The sequence below is a fragment of the Elephantulus edwardii genome, unplaced genomic scaffold, assembly GCF_000299155.1.
Source record: "Elephantulus edwardii isolate Elephantulus edwardi_28Jun2011 unplaced genomic scaffold, EleEdw1.0 scaffold00015, whole genome shotgun sequence".
In the NCBI taxonomy this organism is placed as follows: domain Eukaryota; kingdom Metazoa; phylum Chordata; class Mammalia; order Macroscelidea; family Macroscelididae; genus Elephantulus; species Elephantulus edwardii.
In genome coordinates, this window is record NW_006399765.1 from 21,596,748 (window position 1) to 21,620,885 (window position 24,138).

A 24,138-nucleotide genomic window follows, 5' to 3' on the forward strand; every position below is an offset into this window, starting at 1 on the left:
CAGCTATGAGCACTGTTGTTAGTGGTACTACTACTAGAATCCACAGTCGCAGAATGCTAGGAGTTTCAAGCCATCAGCCACCCCACAGGAGGAAGTCGGGCAGCCTCCCATGGTCACTTACAGCCTGGAAGCCCAATGGAGGGTCATTATGAGTCAGAACTGACCCGACGGGAAGGTTGGTTCCATTTGGGGTTTGGTGAGCACGTCTATAGCAGGGCTGGGCAGGGGACAGGTGGAGTGTGGTGGCAAAAAGGTCAAGCAGACGGGAAGAAGGCAGGAGTGAAGCAGGGAGGCTGTGTGGCGGGGTCTCTGCACTCTGATAGGTTTTACTTCTCTTTCTTGTAAAGCCCATCTCCCCGCTGGACTGAGGGCAACATGGACACAGGGTTTCCTTCTGTTGAGGTCACCGCTGTGGTGCCCATGGGGATCAGAGTATCTGACGTCTGGCAGGCATCACGACTGATGAATAAAGGGCAGAAAACCGAGGAATTAAATGAAAGCAGCCCAGTGAATCCTAAACCAGCTCAATGTTTCTCTCAGACTGACCTTGTTCCACTGTAACCCCAGTCTCAATGCTTTGTATGAATATCTGTTGTTTAGAATCCACCATCCCTTCTGCTCACGGTTCCCAATGTTTCAGCTGGAGAACCACCTCCAAACATCTGGCCCAAAATGAACCAATCAAAGAGCTCCTTGTCTTGACAATAATGGCCACACGATCCACGCTGGTCCAATGAGAGCCCTTCCAGGACTCAAGTTCCAATTACTGGGAATCTCTGACCCATAACTGATGAGCTGGTAGGGGGCCTGAAGCTGCTGAGAGCCATCCGTGCTTATCATGCCAGGCATGCCCCCTCCCCAAAATGAAGCTTAACATCGGAAAGTAGAGCTTAGAAACTGAGAAAGAGTAAGTCTTGAAAACATCACTTGTGATCCTGGATACAACTATGCCTGAATTCCACTGAACATTTCATTCATACGAGCCAATAAAATTCTTTTTGTGTTTAAGCCTATTTGTGCTGCTGTTTCTGCCACTTGCAAAGAAGACAGTTCTGATTAATTGCACATTGCGAAGGAAGAAATAAAATGACAAAGTAGATCCAAGCCTGGTGAGGTGGCAGGTCCTCCCTGCTCGCCTCCATCTGTACCATGAAGGAGCTGAGCCAGAAATCAGGGACAAATCTGTTTCGTCTCACATGCCAACCGCAATCAATGCGAGTGCTGGCAGGATGCTGGTGACACGGGCGCTGGAGCTCCACAGGGAGCCCAGAGACAGGACGCTGTGACTGATTAGCGATGACTGCCACGGATGCAGGAGAGGCAAGTAAATGACAAACCAGCCACAGGTTTGTCATTCCTCATCCCCAGAGTCCCTTCTCTGACGTGCTCTACAAAGTCAACCTCCCCTTCAGCCTGTGGAAAGGGCAAAGGACCAAGGCTCTCGGGTGTGGAAAGTTAACTTTAGCAAATGACAGCATCTCATTTTAAAAACCAGGCCCACTGTCGCAATCATTCCTGTGATTTCATCATGCTGAGACCCCACAAACTGATGAAGTCTAGAGACCCAAGTGTTCTGTATCCTCCTGGGCTCCCCCCCAACATGAGGCTTTGTTTTGTCAAGAAGAAATGGACAAGCTCTTGTAGGTGCACAGACGTAGTGGGAGACGGGAGTTTGGCTGTGGGTCTGGGGTGTGAAGACAATGAGGCAGGACAGCTGACAGCTGAGGAAAGTCTGGGGAGAGTAGACCCCACGCCCTGGAGGGCTCAGGCTTGTCAGATGTGGTTGCTGCCGTGCACTGCACCCTGGTGACACTGACTCCCCAGAGAACATCAAACTACCAATTTAACAGCTGGAAAGACTGAGGCAACTGATGTCTCAGGAGGGGAGCTTGGAATCTCTCCAAAGAATCCCTCACTGGATCTTGTGCAAGGCAGTCAGGGTGGTTTCTGGGGGGCAGTTCCCACACTGCCCTCCCTGCTTTCCTCAAATGCACCACACGTGTTCCTGGATCCCTTTCTGTTCCTTTGATCTGGAACACCCTTCCCTGGGGTCACCCTGCTTCACCAGGCACAGGCTTCTCTGACCACTAAACCACTAAAATACAGGATGCCCAACGCCCGAAATAAAGCATGTTGTTATGTACCATCAAGTAGGAAAACTTTCCAGTGGGTTTTCAGAAGCTGTCAATCACACAAGGGGAGATTGCCCATCTTTCTCCTGCAAAGCAACTGGTGGATTTGAACCACATGCCCCTGGACTGACAGCGTTAACTCCTTGCTCATGGATCTTCCTAATATTGTATGAGAAAAGCTTACATTTAAAAAGTGAAATAGTATTTACCTGACATTCACATTTAATTGGAAATCGTGTGGCTTGCTATGCCAAGAGATACAACGCTGGTCTTGAGCTTCCTACTTTAAAGCGCCTTGAAAGCTGCTCCTTGTCTCATTTCCGTTTGATATTCTCCCCGTGAGGATCCCTGTGTGAAAGACCCTCATCTGTGCGCTGTGCCGCTCTTCATTTCCTAACAAACCACGCACCTGTGGCAGCAGGGAGAGTTCGTCTTACTTACTTAGTGCCACGTCCCAGGATGCACAGAACCTGGCACCTGTAGATGCTAATGCACAGTTTAAGAGATGGTACCAAGTATGATGGTGAAAACCACAGCCACCAGGTCAAACCCTGGCTCCATCACAGACTAGTTTGCACTTCTTGTGCAAACTTGTGCCATCGAGTTGAGTATGACTCATAGCAACTCTACAAACAGCAGCTCTGAACCCTGTCCTATCCTATGCCATCTTCACCATTTCTGACACATTCAAGCCTATTCCAGCAGTACTGTGTTAATCCATTTGGTTGAGGGTCTTCCTCTCCTTCCCCATCCCTCCACCTTTCCAAGCACGATGTCTCTCTCCAAGGAAAAGCCCCTCCTAGCAACATGCCTGAAGTACGTGAGGCGAAGCTTTATCATCTTTGCCTCCAAGGAGCACTCTGGCTACACTTTTTCCAAGACTTATTTGTTCTTTTGGCAGATTGTGAGATATTCAGTACTTTTGTCCAACATGACAGCTCAAAGGCATCAATTCTTCTGTCATGTTTATTGTCATGATTATTGTCCGGGTTTCTGTAATCTCTCTAGCCTCACTTTCCTAGTCAGTAAATTAAGTATAACAATAAATCGACGGCCACAATTATAACACACACCAATTCCCTGTGTGTCAGAAGGAACAGTACTCCATAGGTTTTCAATGGCTGGTTTTTCAGGAGACCACTAGGCCAGGAGATTCCAAGGAGAATTTAATTTAAACCCTTCTGACTAGGCCACCAGAGCTCCCTCACTGGTGAGCTGTTCTGTGAGCAGCTAAGTATACTGACCATCTGCATTACCCAGGGACTCAGATCTATTAACGGCACCCATCCTAACGGTCCTGTGAAGTATTAATGAGTTAGTATGTATTATTAAAGCTACGCATGCTTCTGGGGAATTGATTCAGATTCTTGATGACCCTCCACTAGGTCTCTGAGGCTATCAATCTTTCTGGAAGGTCACTGTCTCGTCTTTCTCTTACAGAGCAGCTGGTGGATTTGACCCACCAACCTCTGAGTTAACGGCCAAGCGGTAAGTCACTACATCCTCAAACTCACCCTTCATACATGCTGAAATGCTTGTTCAAACTGACCCTTCAGTGGGTTTTCAGAGGCTGTAAATCAAATGGAAGTAGACTGTCCATTGTTCAGTGCAGCTGGTGGATTTGAACTGCCTGTTTTAACAGCATAACTCCTTACCAGCAGTGCAACAGCTCCTTTCTTGAGATCCCCAGAGCTCCATGGAGGCAAAGATGATGAAGCTTTATCTCGTATACTTTGGGCATGTTGCTAGGAGACATCATTCCTTGGAGCAGGTCCTCATGTTTGAGAAGGTAAAGGGACAGTGAAGGAGAGGAAGACCCTCAACCAGGTGGATTGACACCACCAGTGAGACTGCAGCAATGAGCTTGAGTGTGTCAGAGATTATGAGGATGGGAGAGGATAGGACAGAGTTCACACCTGTTGTTCATACGGTCACTATGAGTCACACTCAACTCTAAAGCACCTAACAACAACAGAGTTCTCGTGCCCTGGTGGTAAGAAGCTGTGCTGCAATCCCAAAGGCATGAGGTTTGAATCCAGCTCCTGCTCCACAAGGAGAAATATGGGCAAACTCCTTGCACATGATTAAAATGCTTCTGAAAACCTGCTGGAGGGTAAGCTGTGAGCTGGTTCTAACTCCAAAGCACACAACAGAAGCAAAGCACAGAGGGAGCCCAGAGCTTATCACCTAGCCACTAAAACTGCTGGGCCCTGGATAGTAACAGCCAGGAGAGGGGACTGCAGTGAAAGCTCCTTTCAAATGGAAGAGGGGCAGTAAGAGAAGTGGCTGTGCCCCCAGGACAAAGGCAGTCATTGTTCTGTAAGCTGCGAAACTGGCAGCCCTGGGCTTAAGACAGCCACTCACCTGAGGTGTTCCACTCATTCCCTGTGACTAAGAGAGACCCTGCTCTCTCCCAAAGGACCACACCAGTTGCAGGGTCCCTGGAAGAAAGGGATGAGAAGGTGCAACCTCCCTTTCCACTGCCTCCCCAAAGCTGCTGGCACACACATCTCAGAGGGAGCCCAAGGGTTGCCAGGAGCCTGGCAAGGAACAGAGGAAAGATGTGGAGAGACAGGGAAAAAATAATCTAACACAAACTCAGGAACCGGACTCCTTTCTCAACTGCTCCCATTACAGCAAGGTGTAACAGAATGTTATAACAGACTCTTAATCCGTCTAACACTCCTTAATCTTCTTCCTTCCTCCACTCCCACAACGTAGATAACAACCACCACCTAGGGGCCCCAGGGCTCGAGGCAAGCATTTCCAGCCAGAAGGTGGTAATGAAGTTGGGTTCTTATTGCATTTTTCATAGACCCTGGCCTCCACCAGCAATGGTTTCATTTTTGTGTGTGAGACACTGATTTTCCATTTCTAATAATGATGTTAATTCCCACTGAAATTTAAATCTGGTTTGGTTTTGTTTTCAAGTAAATGGATTTTTTTTAAAGGTTAAAGAAAGTGTTCCCTATTGAAAGACAGTTGTTTTGTACCATCTAGTTGGAACAGACCCATAGCTGACCCTCTGGTGGTTTTTCAGAGACAAGTTAGTGGAACAGGAGGAGATGTTCATCCTTCTCCTGCAAGGTAGCTGGTGGATTTGAACCATGTGTCTTATGAGATTGCAGCACAGCTTCTTTCCACTAGGCTACCAGAACTCCCACTGAAAACATAATTGAAAGCTTACAAATAAGGAATATCCAACTGGGATGCCAGCCGGAGGTGGCGGTGGGAGAATCAAAAACTCAATATGTGAATTAAGTGTAAAAAGCACTGGTTTAGCGATTGGTGTCGCTGTTGTCACTGGTGCTGGCTCAGGCACACTAGGAGATCGAAGAGCTGGGTTCCACAGTTTTTTCAGTGGTGGATTTTCCAAAGCAGATCACCTCTGAGTATGGGTTAGTCTTCACTGTTTCAAGACAGCACCTTGGCCTCTGTGTAGCTGACCTCTTTTCATGGTCTCCTTCTCTGCTCCCGTCTCCATACCGCAGACTGAAGTACTGATCACGCCTTGAACTGTGTCTCCCTACACAGTCAACTGGGCTGGGCCATGATTCTCAGGTTTTGGCAGTTCTACAATGATGGGATTTCATGATATAATCATCCCCATGACGTGATCAGCCAATCCTTTGTAAGTGGAGTAGGGTGGGATGTAGACTCAGAGCCTAGGTCTGATACAATGTAACAACAGCATGAGTGCTCTGGACCCAGGGTTCCCACACTGAGAACCTCCCAGACTCTGGGCAAGATGGATGCCAAGATACATGGAAGTCTCTTAGGAGTGAAGGCCCACAGCTACCAACAAAGAACAAGAGCCCACCCCTAGAACTGACAGGGTGGGAAAGCCTTCCTACAGAAAAGTCTAGAATTTAGACTTCAATCTCTCAAACTGTGAGAGAACACATTTCTGTTTGTTGAAGTCACTGCCTTGTTGTATTCTAGCAGCACTGGATAACCAACAGGGGGCTCAGGTGGTCTAATGGTAAGAAACTGTATTGTCAATCCAAAGTCACACAGTTCAAATTCGCCAGCTGCTTTTCCACAAGGAAAAGATGGGCAGTCTCCTCTCATGCGGTTAACTGCTCATGGGAAAACCCACTGGGGTCGGTTCCAACTCAACAGTAAACATAACAACAAAAGAAAACCAACACAGGGCCCTTTCAAAGCTGATCCCATCTCTCTTCGACATAACAGCCCCTCACCAGCGCCCACTTTACTCTCTTATTGATTCTATTTCCCCCACTGAGGGATGCTGCCTGTATGAGGAGGAAAGAAAGCATTCAGCATGTGGGAGTACTTCCAACGAACAGGCAGGAGCTGCTTCTTCTGGGCACTATCTTTGTATTATCTCCCTCAATCTTCACAACAACATCAGGGACTGGTTTTTATACCCATTTCACAGATGAGGACATTGAAGCATACACAAGTTAGAGGAAATCAGTTGGTAACCAGCTCAGCAACCTGGCCACAAACACAGCCCTCCTGACCACCATGTGACTGTAAGTCCCCGAGGACAGAACCCACCAATCCCTCTCACCCTGGACTCTGTCCACCGAGATCTTGGAAGAAGGGAGTCAGCCATGATGATGATGATGATGATGATAGTGATAGCTGAAACTAGAGCTAGCAGAGACGGTGAGCCTCCAGCACTGCTGACATCCCGGACCAGGCAATTCTTTGTTCAGGAACCTGTCCTGTGCTTTGTGGGAGGTCTGGCAGTGTCCCTGTCCTCTACTCACTAATGCCATTAGCACTCCCATCTCCAGCTGTGATAAGCAACAACATCTGGAGACAATGTCAGTTCTCCCCAAGGGATTAAGAAAGCCTGAGTGAGAATCACTTTACTATGCTAAGCATTCTGCTACCTGACCTCAGGGAGTCTTCCACCAGCCACAGGAGGCAGACATGATATATCCCTTTCCCTAACCCAATGCTCAGACAGAAGGAAACTGAGGGCCAGAGAAACAAAGCTGTTTGTTCGAAGCCTAGCCAGCTCCCTACCCTCCTTCCGCCAGCTCTTCCCTGAGATGCTGAGCACTGGAGTCCTACAGGAAGAGGGAGACTGTACAGCAAGTGCCAGCCTCTCTGATCAGCCACCCAAGCAGACACCCCAGGATCAGAGACCCTCACAGCCCAGTGATGTCCATGCCACAACAAGCCCAGGCCAGGAAGCCCATCCTCTTGGCCACTAGTTTTGGTCCTTTTAGGCTCTGCTAAGTCAGGAGGTCATGGGACTCCCTCCAAGTGGTTGGTCAGTGAGGGAAGGGGTCAAGCTCTACGTGACAGTGAGAGAAAGGACAGACGCTAAAAATACCCGTCTGGCTGGGCCTGCCCACGTCCATTGTTCCTAGGATGCAGAGGCTGCGCCAGTCTGCCCGCTGTGGGCTCTCTATCTCTCAGACAGGCCTGCAGAGGAAGCTGGCCGAGGGTGGACGGAGCAGGGACCCGAGGGAGAAGCCCGCTTCCCAAAAGCTGCAGAGTCTGATAGGGGTCAGGGCATTGTACTCACGAATTTTAAGAAAACATTCCCAAGTTCATGCTGAGACTGAGGTTCCGGGTGTAAACAATACTCCAAGGCAGCCAAGAAATCCTTATGAACTTCCAGGATGTCTTCGATGTTCGAGAACAGGATCTATGAGGAAAGGGAGGGCCGGGGACACCGTAAATGAGGGAGGAAGCACAAAAATCAAGAGTGAAAAAACGTACATAACCCTAAGACCTGGTGAGGATGCAGTGAAGTGGGCACTCACACACACAGAGAAGACAATTTTCCACAAACCAAATGCTAGCATATACTCAACAGAACTTGCATCTAATCTTACATTAACACTGTATGTATTTGGTACTTTCTACTCTTTACTATGAAGAGAGCTCGTGGCAAAGTGGTTAAAGAGCTTTTCTACTAAGTGCAAAGCCAGCAGTTCAAACCCAGCAGCTGCTCCACGGGACAAAGATGTGGCAGTCTACTTTCATGCCGTTTATATCCTCGGAAACCCCATGGGGAAGTTCCACTCTGTCTTCTAGGGTTGCCATGAGATGTGAGAACACCCAACAACAGTCTTCACCGTAACTGTAGGAGGCTGTTGTCATTGTTGTTGTTGTTGTTGTGTGCTCAAAGTCAGAACTGATTCATAGCTGACCCTCCAGTGGGTTTTCAGAGGCTGAACTGCACTGGAGATGGTCCATGCTTCTCCTGGGGAGCAGCTGGAGGACTCTAACCACACACCTTTAGGATGGCACTGCATGTTCGTACCACGAGGCCACCAGAGCTCCCTCGCTCTAGGGGGCAGAAACCACTATGACTAATATATGAAGAGACGGAGGCTCAGAGAAAGCAATCAATGTTCCCAGGAACAGCGCATACGGGGCAGCAGTAAGCTTCACACCTCAAACGCCAAACTCACTGCTGTCTCATCAGTTCAGATGCATAGTGGCCCCTCCCCGGGGGTTCCAAGGCTGAACTCTCTGCAGAAGAATACCCATCTTTCTCCTTCACAACAGCTGGACATTCCAACTGCCAACCTTTAATTTCGCAGCTTCCTACTTTATGCACCAGACCACCAGGGCTCGCTGCTCAAGTTAGAGACACACATGACAGACCCTACAGAAATGCTTTAATAAATTCATTGCCAAATTTACAAACATCTGACTTCTGACGTAAGAGTCTTGGGGTCAATGTATAAGAGTCACATCCTTCCACAGATATGTACAAGAACAATACAAACTAGAAAAATCCCAAGAGGAAAATGGGTCAGTAAACTATGGTATGCTTACATCATGGAATACTATACAGCAATGAAAAAGGATTAGTTACAGCTATCTCCAACTACATGAGAATCTCACAGTCATGCTGTTAAGCAAGGAACCAAACATGAATGAGTGCACATTAAAAAAAAAAATGTAAGGCTCAAAATGTAAGGCCCACAGGCCTGGTTTTAATGGTTTTGGTCAAACATTCTTCTAAGTGGCATTACACTAGTCTGTCCATTTGCTGTACAGAGGTAACTCATGGTTGCTGTGATGCTGAACACTGTGACACTGATGATTCAATTGTGATAATGGTTACACATGGCGGACAGTTTAGTGGAGCTCCCCAATTAAAACAAGCTTGGAAGCAGGAGTGGCATCCACTTCCAAAATAGCTTGCCTCTGGAAACCCTATGAACCTGGAGAAACGATTAAAGTTATACAAGCGTTCAGGTTTTTTGTTCATAGGGTCACCATGAGTCGTCTACAATGGCATTTAACAACAACAACAACAAGCCTCAAGAACAGGCAGAACTAACCAGTGGCAGCAGACATCAGTGGAGAGGTTTGAGAAGGCGCCACCGGCTAACAAAGCCCACAGGGGCACCTGCCTCCGTCAGGAATGTTCTCTGTCTTCATCTGGGTCATGGTTACTCAGGAGTATTCACGCTGGACACCTGGAATCTCCCCTTTTATTGTAAGTTACATTTCAACAACAAAAGTAATTACTAAATGTTAAAATAAATTGCAATTCAAAATTAGAATAAATTTTTTAAAAAACTGTAATAAATAAAAAGCGCTCAATAATTGTTTTCTAAATGAATGAAAGCACGCTCAAAGAGCTTAAGTCCCAGCACCTCCAGAGAACTGGGTGACCTCGAGCAGGTCTCTTTACATCTAAGCCTCAGTTTCCTCATGCAAAAAAAAAAATTGAGTTTAAAACAATCAGTGCACAACATTACTGCCCAGATTAATAGGAATACTTAGGGGCACACTTTCCTGTGTGTGCTGTGAACACTGGATACCAGTCTGCCATCCACCTCTGGCTCTCAGCCTGCCCCAGCACCCCAGCTCCACTCAGATCAGGACCTCAGGCCCCAAGGACTCAAAGTGGCTTCTTCCCAGAGAGTGAGGTCACACTCGAAAGGCAGGCCTAGAGTACAGGGCCTCAACCAGCACACAGATGGCCCACTGATGTGCTCACAAAAGTCCCCAGGGCCACACAGTGACAGCCTAAAGCCACTACTCATCAGCTCACCAACACTGCCCTGGGCAAGACGGGCAGCAGGGCAGCCAGAAGGGCAGCTGGAGGTGCCAGGCTCCCACGGACCTGGGAATGAGTTTTCCACAGGTTATGAGGCACAGTTTGGAGCAAGGAGTATTGAGTTGGGGCATGGGGCTGAGTCCTGCTGTCTGTCACTACTTGTCTTAGAAACAGGGAGGTGTCTGGGGCTGCAGACAGCAGACCAGGTAAGGGTGAAGGCAGGTGACAGTCATGCCATGAGTCTCCTCTTCACTCGTCCAGCACCAACCACCAGAAAGGAGGGCAAAGCACAGAGACAACCAGGAAGGGGCGGCTCCCGAGTCCACACGCACCTTCACGTTCTCCTCCGTGATGCCCTTCTCCGCGGAGTCCGCCACGTTCTGCCGGATGCGATGCAGGAAGGCCTGGAGGAGAGAGACAGAGAGAGGTCAGGCTTCATGCCTGTGCTCGCCCAGGACACCCCTCAAGGGACACAGTTCAAATACCATCAGCCCCAGGGGAGCAGCTGCAGGGACAGGGAAGAAGGAAAAGCTTGTATCTTCAACACACACTGGATTCCTCTCCCTCCCAGTCAGTGCACAAGTGTTAACTGAGCATCTACTATGGGTCAGGCCCTGAAGACTCTGCTGTGGACAACGCAAAGCCTCTGTCCTCAAGAAACTGTGAGCAATGTACTTCCGCCTCCTTTTTCATGTGGGAGCCTCCTGGGCCACAATCATCCCCCCACCCCATTCCAGTCTTTTTAAAAGAAATTAACTTCCGAATAACAACTGGACTGGACTTTGCTTATGGATGCAGATGCTCAAAGTTTCCAAGCTGAACCTCTGTTCAACTTTACTTGATCCTTCAGCAAAAGGAATGTGCTTGTTTCCTCGGGTGGTTCAACAGGGATGGCCAAATTGGCAACCGGCTATCGAAACAGGGGACATCAGGGCATGAGGCATGAAGTGGCTGGTGTACACACTTTCATGAAAGAGGTTGTTGGTGGGATGATTGTAAAGAGGAGGAACCACCTCACAATATTTTGTTGTTACGTCCCATCAAGTTGCTTGCAACTCATAGTGAACCTCTCTGTACAACAGCCCTGAAAACTGCTCTATCCTTTGCCAGTCACTGTCTCTTACACACCTACCCTCATTACCCTAGTCACTGAATCAATCAATCCATCTTCTCAATATATATAAATGAACAAAATACAAGATAAATGAAAGACTGCTTGGAACACAATGTACATACATGAAACACGGTGTATGAAAATGATAAAAATGAGAATTAAAAAAAGTTAACTTCTGAATACCAACTCTGAGGTCTGTGGTTCAAACCCACCCAGCCACACAGTCGGAAAAGAAGAAGTGGCAAAATGTTCCCCATAAAGATCACAGTCTAGGAAGCCACTGGGCAGTGCCATTCTGTCAAGGAGGGTCACGTCAGGATGGGCTGAGGACACATGGCAACACTGTGGGAAGCACCTGCGTTTTCCACTCAGTCCCACTCCCAGGTCCTTTCTAGGTGTTACACAGGCGTCCTTGTTGGTTTTTAACTGCTCAGAAGCTGTAAGGACAGACTTTGGTCACTCGGCCACTTTTTTCAGGGGCTCAGGAGAAAAGAGGACAGGATGAGTGAGGATGACCGTAAGTGGGAAGGGACCAGTGGGGACAGAGGAGGAGGGAACACACGAGTATGGAAGAGGCCTAGGCAGGTGGGCCTGGTGCTCTGATGTTCTTGTTGTTATCACAAAGGAGGAAGAAACAGGATTTCTTAAAAAGTGAAGTCCCAGCAAGCTCTGGTGGCCTAGTGGCAAGAAGGTGTACTGCAATCCCAGAGGTGCACGGTTCAAATCCACCAGATGCTCTGCTGGAGAAGGAGGAACAATCTCCTGTACCAGTCAGATCTGATTTGACGGTACACAGACACACACAAAATAATAAAATATAAAAAAAAAAGTGACGCCCCTCCCCCCCTAAGTTCTGAACATCAGTGAGAAAGGCCTGCATGTTGTGAGGTACAGGGACAAGAGTGGAAGTGAGGGGACCTGGGAGGATGGCTAGAACCTCAGGGCCAGCAGGTGAAGTGCTCCTGAGGGGCCAGGAGGGGGCCCTGGGGCAGAGTGAATGCAGGAAGGGAGCGGAGCCTGCAATGCCACCCAGGAGAGGGAGACCAGCGCTACCCCAGGACACACAGACTGGCCCAGGTTAAAGTGCCAAGAGCCACACGGAGCCACCAGAAAAAGTGCACAAATGTCCTGTCACAGCTGCAGAGGCCCCTGGGGCGGTGGTGGCCTGTTCATCACCCTGCCGCAGCAGCTAATTATAGCACAGAGGCTCAGGGGCCTCCCGGGAGCCCATGGTGCTCTCGTCACAGAGCCCAGCCTCAGGTTAACGACGTGCCCACCTCATCGACCACGCTTGTCTTGGAAGATCGCTGAGCACTGGGAGATGGAGAAGCGCTCGGCCGAGGACAGAGAAGCAGGGGAGGCTGCCCCCACAGGTGACTGTCAGATTTTTCTTGTCACCCAGAGGGACACATGTGACTGTCATCAAGGAGCTCAGCCACCCAGATGTGGGTCCCTTACAGCAGGTCACAGAGAAGGAAGTCAGAGAGGCAAAGAGAGGCCCATCCACCAAAGGGTGACTTCAGCCCACCTAGAACTTGACCGGCCACTCACATGTGTATGAACCCCGAGCTTATACCTCCTGCCCTGACTTTACCCCTAATCCTGACACCCCTCAGACCTCCCCTTCCAGCACTCTATCCCCAAATATCTCCAGCCACACCCTCACTTTCTCCCTGTCAAGCACACTTCTGTCTCAGGAGCTTGCTTCCTCCTCCCTCTTCATTCCTGCTGTGTGGCCTCCAGAAAATGTATTAGCCTCTCTGAATCTTCCTTTACATTTCCCAAATAAAGAGACCGTAGTAAAACCGTGACAAACTTGCAGAACACCGTAGGTTCAAGTGAATGGAAACCCCTTGAGGACAGTCCCTGGCTCCTCCTGTTCACAGCTGCATCCCACAGGCCCGGGCACACCGTAGGTAACGCAGTCAAAATGAACAGATGGTGGGTGCCTGGCACCACGTCTGACTAATGACAAGAGATTCTGGCCTTGTTTTTTAAAAAGCAAGTGGAGGGGAGGGGGCAGGGGTTCCAGAGGGTGTTTGAACCGGGCCGGAGATGCTGCCAGGACTCCAAGCGCCCAGTCTCCAGGCCTGGAGGAGACAAAGGCTAGGCGCCCGGTGAAGTCGGGCAGGCAGGAAGCTGGGCCTGTGCGAGCCTGGCCTACATTGGGGCTTCCTGTCCTGGTTTCTTCACACGAAGGCAGCCACCACTATTGTTCGAAGACAATGGGAGACTTAGGCCACCCACAGAGGAGCTGCAAACAGGCCAGCAAGACGGGGACAAGGGGCAGCTCGTGAGCCAGAAAGAATGGGCAGCAGGGGCTCAGGGCTGGTGCAGCCAGAAAGAATGGGCAGCAGGGGCTCGGCTCGGGGCTGGTGGCCCAAGGAGGCCAGCTCCTCCAGGCTGAGGCCTTGCCTGGGGGGCTGGATAAAGGGACCCTCCAAGACAACACCAAGGCTGGACAACTGACACTCAGCCAAAACCAACTCTCCTCTCGGACACCTCCTTAGGAACAAGCCTCTTCTTGGGCTTCCCCTTCACAGTCCCTGGGTCTCTGCTCAGGTACCGCCCCACAATGGACTCCCCGCCTCCCACATCTTTCCGAGACTTCCTCCTCTTAAGATCCTGATGGTGGTGACAAAATACTCAAGGACACGCAAAACGAGAAAGAAATCAGCGTCAAACGCCCACAACTGTGGACTCCGCACTTGCCCAGCTCTGCTAAGTCCAAAATTCATCTGAAGCTGTTTTCAAGACGCAATTCATTCCATCAGACGGAGGGGCCCTCGGGGGTCTGGGAGACTCTGGGGTGTTCTACGTCCCAATCAGAGCGCAGCTCCACAGGTGAATGATACGCAAACCTTCATCCACAAGACGAATTAATTCTACCCGCATTCCTGCGACCTCTAAGACTCCGAGTCAAAAAAGGAAGCAATGAATGGTGCCTGAGAGGTGAGCTGTACCTTCTCTCCCTGCAAGGTGCCACTGCTCTAGATAAGGTGTTCCTGTCCCCCTGCCTGCTCCTCACACACAGGGAACCACAGGACCGGGAAGCAGTGTCCTGCACTTAGAGCATCTCAAGGAACAACACGCATCCACTCTCTCAACAGCTTCATTCTTACTTGGATCCACAATCAATACACTTGGTACCAGCAGTCAGGAGGTCAGGAGATGTATTGCATTCGGAAGTCTGCAATCAGGGGCCTCTCCAAATTATCGAGGTACAGTGATGTCAGGTTGAGATCTAAGGTATGCCTGAGTCAGGCCATGGTCTTTCTGGTCACTTGCTATGCATGTGAGAGCTGGACAGTGACTAATGATAACAGAAGAACGGATGCCTCAGAATTGTGCTTCTGGAGGAGTGCTGCATATCCATGGAGTGCCAAGAGACACGCCATGGAGCAGGTGCAGCCAGAGGCAAACAGGATGGGGCTTCGTCTCACACACTTTGGGCATGCTGCGAGGAGAGGCTGTGCCTTAGAGAAGGACATCATGTTTGGGAAGGTGGAGGGACAGTGAAGGTGAGGGAGACCCTCAACCAGGTGGACTGACAATGACTGCAGCGGTGGGCTCAAACGTGTCACGAGATTGTGAAGATGGCACAGGACAGGACAGTGTTCAGAGCTGTTGTTCATGGGTCACTACGGGTTGTACCCAACTTGATGGCACCTAACAACAACAACAACACACACTTCTGCCACCTGGGCCCTGAACCACCTGCTGGTTCCTGATCTCCAGCTTGCCATCTCCCGGCCTGGGCCTTCTCTCTCTGGAGCAGGGCAGGGTGGGGCCATGGCGCCCTAGGATCAAACCGTAAGCATGGCTAATAGAAGCTGGAATGCAGAGATAAATGAGGAAACAGAGGCACGTGTTGATACTGTTTCCTGCGTCTGTGCCCCCCAGAGGGGACTAAGCTCAATGGGATTACGAGAATGAACACCTGCCCATAACCTCTCCTGGTCTCTGTCCCTTCCCATCTCGCTCCTGTATGCTCCTATCTGTCACTCCTGGGTGACCTCACTCCTGTATGCTCCTGTCACTCCTGGGTGACCTCCCGATATACTTCCTGCCCTGAAGCAGTCTCAGGATCTGTGTTGGGGGCCCCTCTGTGTGGCAGACTTCTGCTGTCCATCACTGTCCTCTAGTGACCATGCAGGGGTGTGATGTGGTCATTTCAGTATTTTCCTTATATCAATGAGAATGAATAAGCCTTTTAGGGTATAGGTTCACAGGTGTCCATGCTCCCCCAGAGCTAAGAGGGGTTCCTCCAGGCATCTAGGCAGGTCTCCTAGGACCCAGGAGGACAGAGTGCACACCTCCATGCAGGCGTGGAATGGCTGGCCACAGGTTACACATGTTCAACTTGACCAGTTGATGCCAAACAGCTCTCTAAAGCGATCAGATCAGTCTGCACCCTGGTGGGCAGCAGGTGAGCGCTCCTACTTAACCATAAGCCAGACCAGGACCCAGGTGTCTCACTCTCCCATGCCATCAGTAAGCATTCCTGGGACCTGGGATGTTGCATGAGAAGTTTACCTCAATCTTCACAGCGCACCTTCGGGGGATCCACCTTGGTTCTATTTTAGACACGTGAAAAGCTACAGTCCAGAGGTTGACAGGCTTAAAAAAAGTCACAAGGATAGCAAAGAAACCCAACAAGCCAGCCTTGGACCCAAGACTGTCTGGTTCTTGCATGCTGTAGGGAGACGGGAGGGGTGTGAAGAGGCTGTTCACTGGGCTCATGACCCAGGTGTGTCCATCATAGTTCTGAGAATGCTGAGTGGAAGAAAAAGACATGCCAGGATTGAGGACCGATGTCTGTGGGGTAGTCGATGTCTGTGGGGTAGTCGCTATTTTTGGCCGTGTGTCAGGGAGTTGGAACAACTCAGTTGACCCTCCTCTGGGTTTTCATAAGCAATAAATCCCAGAGGAGGAGGCTTCCCATCCTTCTCTGGTGGCGAAGTGGGTGGATTCAAACCCTGGCCCTTCAGGCTGGCAAGTCGCTCCTTACCTCTAAGCCACCTGAGCTCCTTTTGGGGCAGCGAGAGGGGTGGAGGTGGCCAATAGCAGGAAGGTGCATCTGCTGCTTTCAAAGCTTCTACTCTGGTGGCCTAGCGCTAAGAAGCTGTGCTCCAACCCCAAAGGCAAACAGTTCAAATCTACCAGCTTCTCCATGAGAAAAGGAGGGGCCTTTTCCTCCTGTGTGATTTTCTGCCTCTGAAAGGCAATAAACTCTGAGCACTCTGCCTGGATGGAACACAAAAACAATTTTATCAGGAAGGGAGCTCTAGAGGCCTAGTCCGTAGGGAGTCTGACTACTAACCCAGAGAGAGACGCACCTCAACGGCAGCCCGAATCCACCAGCTACTCCTTGAGAAAGAGTAGGGTGATCCTTCCCCTGTGACTAACAGCCTCAAAAAGTCACTGGGGGACCAGCTGAGAGCTGACTCCATGAGCGATGAGAGAGCTGAGCAGAGAGAAAGATTCCATAAAGGAGTCCAGAGAGTCAAAGCTGTTCAGAAGTCAAACAAGAACCCAGCGCAAACCAGATATCCTGATGCCAGGCCAGTTCTTGCTTCTTGCAAGAACTCGCTTCTGGTTCCCAACCAGAAGATGTTGTATAATTTCTGGAGATGATTTTGGCTGCCTTAAAGGAGGGAATGAGTCCATCTGTCCTTAGTGGGTAGAAGCCAGAAATGTTACTAAAAATCCTACAACACTGAGGACCATCTCCTACTACAAAGAGCACTCTGGCACCAAATATTAGCAGCACCTAAAGTGGAGAATCTCTGCCTCAGAAGAGGTTTTATTAAAACCAAGGGAGACCAATTCAACCCACTTCCACAGCCAACAAGGCCCAGGTCCTCGTCTCACACACTCTTCCTGGGCTGCCTTCTGCATCAGACGATGATGCTCTAAGTGTGTGAATCCTCACAACCGCACTGAGGGAGGTACTACTACTGTTGTACCCATTTTTCAGATGAAGGAAGCAAGGCCTGGCCCACACTCCTCGTAAGTGACAGAGGCAGGAATAGAAGCCAGCAAGTCTATTCTGGTGACAAATCCCCAGCGTGCCCTCAAAATGTGACATCAGTGAGTAACTGGGTAACAAAACCACATAAGTCTTCAAACCCCAGTGGCAGCTGCCTGTCAGAGGCCTCCTGGGAGCCTCCATCTTTCTGGAAGTTTGGCTGCAGCCTTGGGAGAATAAATCTCTCCCTGGAGGTAGAAAAAGGGGGTCAGAAAGAGGCCTTGAAGCCGCTCTCTGAGATCAACATCAGCAACTTGATAGGAGGCAAGGGCCCCCAAGGACATCCCCAGGTTGGCCTGGTGACCTCATCAGACATATGGTGAAAGCTGAGAGCACCAGGGACCAGCTGGGAGCAGAGAGGGAGGAGACATCACAAAGACCAAATAAAGGGGGCGTCTGGAGGACCTTAGCCTCCCACGTGGTCTGGGCAACCCAAATAATGATCATGGGACAGAGATAACTGCAGACTGTTCTAGGGGACTCATCAATGAACTGCATCCGTTTCAGCTACTTCATCTTCATGGCAACACAATGTACATGTAAATCATAAATATCAGCTCAAAAGTCCCCGATTACCTCAAGAGGTCCACTGTCCACACAGTCCACCAGGACCAAGTTCTACATCCTACTTGGGCTGAGTAGCAACTGAGACAACCAGCAAACTAAGGTACAATGACTGGTCTTTTTCAGTCCTGATGGAAGGAGGAGGAGGAAGAGGAGAAGGAGAAGCAAAGATGCACAGGAACGTGGTCCAAAAGACTAAGGCATCGCTCAGTCCTCATGTTTTAGGACCTTGAGACCAGAAGAACCACCACTGACCATTCTCAAAGGGCTCACAGTACAAAGTGGGTACAGAGTAGGAGAAATACAGAAAAAAACTAAAAATGTAAAAAAAGGCAAGCTGGTCTGGTAGAAATTGGTCGAAAGCCCAAGATTATAATAAACCCTAACCACCCCTTGAATCAGGAACAAAACTCAACCCTGCGGCTCGATTTTCAGCCAAATAATAGGTCCGTAAGAGTTCCAGGGACACCAGAGGGCCACTCACATCTTAGAACAGCCAACCAGGAACACAAAGCTGGAAGAGCAGTGGACGCTCAATGATAACATAAAGCCTAAAGGCAGGAGAGAAAATGAATGGAAATGAGAATCACAGGGACAAAGTGCCAGAAGTGCGGTTACCCTGCAGGTACTGGAACTAATAAAACAAAAAGTGCAGGAGTGGGTGGAGAGAAAGTTAATGTGCTTTGTAAATGTTCACTCAAATCACAATTAAAAAATAATAACAGAGAGGGTGGGGAAGAGCCTAATGCCCTTCTGGAGTTTGAAAAGGGAACTCTGAAGAGCAAGAAAGGTTTCTGAAGGAGTTGAGGGACCACAGAAAAATACAGTGTTACTCTGACTCATTAGGGTTATTTGTTCTGGGTACCACAGACGGCCTGCACTCCTGGCTCCAGGTGAGAGAAGAGGAAGCTGACCAGTTGCAGAGACACCAGCATGCAAAGCCCTTCCTGGTGCACCTTGCACCCTCACCCAATCTCTTTGGAGACAGTCAACCATGTGACTGACCTCAGAGCCCCAACTGGAGTCTATTTCCTCATTTGAAAAATAAAAGGGTAGGGAGCTGTGGAAGTTTAAGCTGACTGACAAGCAGGTAGAAACATTGTAACTAAGACTTCTTGGAAGTGGTGTGAGGGCAGGAGTGGGAAAGAGGCAGGAGAAGGGGCAGGGTTACAAAAGAGAACAGGAAATTGGCTGAGGAAGAAAGTCCTCTAAGTACTGTCCATCCAGGAAGCATTCTCCTGGACCTACTGTGGGCCATGGGCACTGGACACACCCTGCCCTGGTGGGTTTCAGTCATCTCAAGTGTCATGCACTGAACTATGTGTTCATGTCTCCTCAGAATACCAGCATAAAATCAAGCTGAAACAATTCTATGATCTCCTTCTCACATTCTCTGTCAGATGACTCACAACTGACCCTTAGGGAGTTTCAGAGGCTGTAAACTGACGGAGGAGGCTGCCCATCTTCCTCCAGCAGAGTTACTGGTGGATATGACCTGCCAGAGACGCAGGACCCCAGAGCTCCTACATAAACCAGCTGTAAAAGGATTAAGGATTACGGGTGGGATGCAGCACTCCCTAATCCCATGCAGGAAGAGAATTGGCCTGGTGCATGGCCTGCACGCCTTGTATCTCTCAAAAGATAAAAAAGGGAAGGACTCAAGCCTGGAGTGAGGTCCCCAACAGGACCACCAACCAAGAACTGCCGACTGTGGGGTGCGTGCTTTGGGATTCAAGATGCAGCAGGAAGAAGCTCCTTGACACTAGGAAATGCCAGGACGCATGAGATGTGCAACGACGGCTGGGCCTACAGAGGAAGCAAGCAAGGACCTGCTCCGGAAGCAGAAAGGAGGCAGCAGGCCCTTCTCTAAAGCTGACGTCCTCAAGCTGTTAGAAAGTACATTCCTATTTGTTAAAGCATCTCCATGAGCCCTCTGTTGCAGCAGCCCTTGATGTCGGAGACACCACATTCATTCATTCATTCAACAAACATGTATTACTGCACATCTACCACTTCTTGTGTCCTCAGATGGGTTTACCAGGAAAAGCCAGTCTCTGGAGAATGGCGTCATGCTTGGGAGAGTAGAGGGGGCAGTGAAAAGGCAGAAACGACCCAATAAAAAGGCCTGACAAAGTAGCTATGAGGGGGCTGAGGCCAGCAAGGGCTGTGAGGACAAGGCAGGACGGGGTGGGTTTACATTCTGTCCTACACGAGCAGGGATGAGTCAGAGTTGAGTCGATGGCCTCTAACACCACCACTTTGTGCCAGGCACTGTGCTGGGCACCAGAGACACATTAGTGACCCAGTGAACCTTGAGGAACAGCAATGGGGCTGGCTGTGCAGCAGTTTTAAAATAGGATGGTGGGGACAGATGAGACTGAGGAGAAAAATAAAGCAGAATGAGGGGCAGAGAGGGACAGGACAGGCTTGGGAACTATTATTCCTCACAAATGCCCAGCAAGAAGGTCTCAGTGGGGAAGACAACAGACCAGACTGGAGTGAAGCACAGGCCTTCCAGTACTGGTGAAAGGCCTTCCAAGCAGAGGGAACTGTCAGTGCAAAGGCCCTGTGACCATTTCAGATCTAACTAAATGACCTACTCTTACCCCTGCTCGATTTTCTTCACAGCAGCTGATACCACAGCATTACATGTGTCCATTCTTAGCTAAATGTCTGTATGTTCCCCCCACCACCAGAAGATCACTTCAGGAGGACAGAGACTTCCACTGTCTTAATCACTGGATGTCCTGAGAGTATGAGATTGGTCTACACAGTTAGTTGCTGTCAGCTGTCATCAGTGACCGCCCCCCAGTCTCATGATGACCCCAGGCACAACGCAGGGAAGCACCATCACTTCCGCCCTCCCCTCTCTGGCTGTGGACGGGACTGCTGGGGGTCCTCGGTGCTTCACAGATCGGTCTTCTGAAGCAGATGGCCAAGTGTTCTGCTCGCTGCCATCCATCTGGTCAACTATGTGTCCAAGCAGGACATGCATGTCAGAGGAGAGCCAGGCACCATGTAAGAGATCTCAAGGTCTTTCCTCCAAACCACCTCTGGGTGGATTCGAACATCTAACCTTTTAGTTAGCAAGTGAGCACATCAACGCACCACTCAGGGCCCTCAACCACTGAGTGTTTAGTTGACTGATGGATCGTTCATCTAGTCTAGATGCCTCCCATTCAACTTCCAGGCCCTCAGGGTGCCCAGTTCTCACCCAGCCCTATCCAGCCCCCACCACAGAGGAAGTGAAGCAAAAACAAGGTTGCCGCAACCTGCTGTCAACAGGTCCGATGCAACAGTTGGGGGAGGGGGATGGAACACAGAGAGGAAGGACCCACTTCCCCTCTTGATCTCTGTGACCACACAGTGCACACCGCTTCCACAGAGATCATGCACGTGCTCCCTGGGCACTGCCAGACTTCATGGTCTCGAACCAGCGGCCTACGGGCATGACAAGCACAGCCTGCAGAGGGCCATGAGAAAATTGAGGACCGCATCTAAATCCGATTACCTTGCAAAACCCCAAATGCCAGTATCTTCTGAAATCTCTGACACTTAGTCTCAGATACCCGCAGAGCCCAGGCAGCTGGCATCTCTGGCATCTCCAGGGCAGGCTTCCTCTGCCCTCCATCACCCAGCCCGATGCTCGTGTTCCTGCCCAGGCCTGTGGGCATCTGTGAGCATGAGATCCCCCATTCTAGACACAGGCAGAGCAATAGTGCAGTCTGCCCACCGGCCCGGACCCTCACCCAGGGCAGACATCACCCATGGAACACAGTGGTCTCTCTGCTGTGAAGTGTTCTCTACTCTGCTCTGAATTTGCTGTCACTGGTACCCAAAGCAGGGTCTTAAATCCTTCCCCTAAACCCAACTTCTCCCCTCTCCCTTCCCTTGCCTCCCTCAGCTTTTCTTCCTGAAGAATGGGCTCACCAGTATGGAATTATAACATGGCTTCTCAACCTTGGTGGATGTCTGAGTGGCTTCCAACAGCCGCCAACACAATTATCGTTACTAACTCAGCTAAATTCTCAGTCACCTCCCAGGAAGGCACCATTACCAAAAGCAACATTGTTGATGCTGTTGTGTGCTATCCAGTCAAAACCGCCTCAAAGCTCACCCTCCAAAGACTTTTCGGAGGCGGTATCACGTGTGAGAAGCCTGCCCAGCTTTCTCCTCCAGAGTGGATGGTGGGTTCCAACTTCTAGATTCCAGGTTGTCAGTACAGCTCCCTTACCACTCCGCCACTGGAGGTCTGGTATAGTAGCAACGTCGTTGTTGTGCTATCCGCTGCCTTCGAGTCAGAACCTGAGTCAGAACCAACTCACAGCTGCCCCTCCAGCAGTTTTACAGAGGCGGGGAACCACACAGAGGTTTGCCCTTCCTTCTCACACAGAGCAGCTGTGTGGTGGATTCGAACCATGTGTCTTTGGGATTGCAGTGCAGCTTCTGAGCACAGCAGTTGTTTTATTGAGCTATAACACATCTATCATGCAGCTTCCCCAGTCAAAGCCTACTGTCTCCATACAGTTATACAACCATGACCACAACCGATCTTCAGAACAATTTCATCACCCCAGAAACAAACTATGTTCCCACCTTCTGTCAGGTGTCATTTTATACCCCCACTTCATAAAGGAAGAAATCCACACACAGGCGTCAGAAGGGCCACCTCATCAGCTACTGACAAAGCCAGGAGCTGGGCTTGAACCCGGGACTCTAGTGGGCTAAATGGTCACAACTGTTTGTTTAACTAGACTGTAGGGAGTGATTCTGAACTGAGGATGATTCTGCCCCTCTGCAGAGGTTATGTGGCAATATCTGGAGATAAATTAGTGGTGACAAGAACCATTAGCATTTAGTGAGTAAAACCCAGAGCTGCTGTGAACTCCTTTCAATGGCTCGGGACAGCCCCCAGAAGAGAATTATCCAGCCCCAGACGTGAATAGTCAGGGGAGGGAGAACTCAACAGCCCAGCAGCCACAGAGTCAACTCCAGTGCAAGGTGACGCTTCTCCGTCAGAGTGGAATGAGCTTCTGTAGAGTTCCTTGGTTGTGGGGTGCCTTTGGGTGGACACAACCACCAACATTTCAGTTAGCAGCCGAGCACACCAGCCATCTGCACCTCCAGGGGACTGCGGTCTGTGTAAGTAGACCGGAGCTTCCTGGTAATTTCCTCACACAGCCGAGCTGTGCCTGGAAAGCAAGGCCTTGAAGGCACTGACAGTGGTGGCTCTGGGAACAGCCCAGCCTGGGGTAGTATTTCCCGCTGGGATGTCCCAGACAAAGCAAACCAAGCCTCTTGGGGGCCCCAGGATGCGGGGTGGGGCGCTGGCTGCCCGGGGTCCAGTGCCTTCTGCACAGGACAATGGGCGGAATGTGCTCTCTGTGCAGCAGGGCTGACACTTGACATCTGAGGACAATGACTTTCAAGAGGTTTGGTTTTTCCATCCAACCTTTTTTTTTTTCTTTCTCCATCTCCCCAAACAATTGTCCCTGGTCGGCGGGTAAGCTGCCTATGCCCTACCCCACCCCCAGTTTGTGAGGGACCATATTGGGGTGGGGGCAGGGGAGGATCAGGAAACAAAGCACAGAGTGAGAGAATGGAAAGTGGTGGCCGCAGGGAAGGGGCCTCGGTGATTTTCCCAAACTTCTCTTCTCCTGCTCAGGCCCTGGGGATGCACGTGTGGTCTTACTTTTAGGGGTCAACAGCTATAATCTCAGGAGCCCAAGTTTTCAGTGGCTGCATGGTTAGGGCACACACGGTGGCCAGTGCTGGGATTAACCTCTGGGAAGGCCAACACCAGACACTGGCTTTGTGCTCTCCGCTTCTCTGTGAAGGGGCCACCTGGGTACAGCTGTTTCCCCCAAGCTCCCCCAGGGCAGGGCTCTTTGTCCTCAGGGTTCAGCATAACCTGATTTCTAAGGCTTAGAGGGAAAAACAGGATGGAGGCAGAGGGGGCTGTGGAAGCCCCAGGCTCAGACCCTGACTGCTGGGGTCAGCTGAAGAATGACCCCAAGGTGGTCCGTGATTTGAGCCCCAGAATTTGGGGCTAAATTACTTAACCTGGATTATCTAGGCGGGCCCAAGGGAATCACAAAGTCCACTGCTGTCCAACTGATGCCATCTTGTATCGACTCAGGAGGACAGAGCAGAACTGCCTCATAGGGTTTCCAAGGCTGCGAATCCTTGCAGAAGCAAAGGCTTTCGCTCATGCAATGTCTGGTGGGTCCAAACCACCAACCACTACTGCTCTCAGCGCCACCACAGCTAAACCTCACATGAATTA

General features: G+C 50.2%; 1 protein-coding gene across 1 annotated transcript in view; it reads right to left on the reverse strand.

Moving 5' to 3' along the window:
• The window catches only part of PREX1 (phosphatidylinositol-3,4,5-trisphosphate-dependent Rac exchange factor 1), a 211,849-nt gene that overhangs the window by 112,627 nt on the left and 75,084 nt on the right, over positions 1–24,138 (reverse strand). The window contains exons 4-5 of the mRNA XM_006881749.1: positions 10,476–10,547; positions 7,642–7,764 (exon numbers count right to left, since the gene is read on the reverse strand). Coding sequence (XP_006881811.1) covers positions 7,642–7,764; positions 10,476–10,547 — 195 coding nt within the window. The remainder of the gene's footprint in view (positions 1–7,641; positions 7,765–10,475; positions 10,548–24,138) is intronic.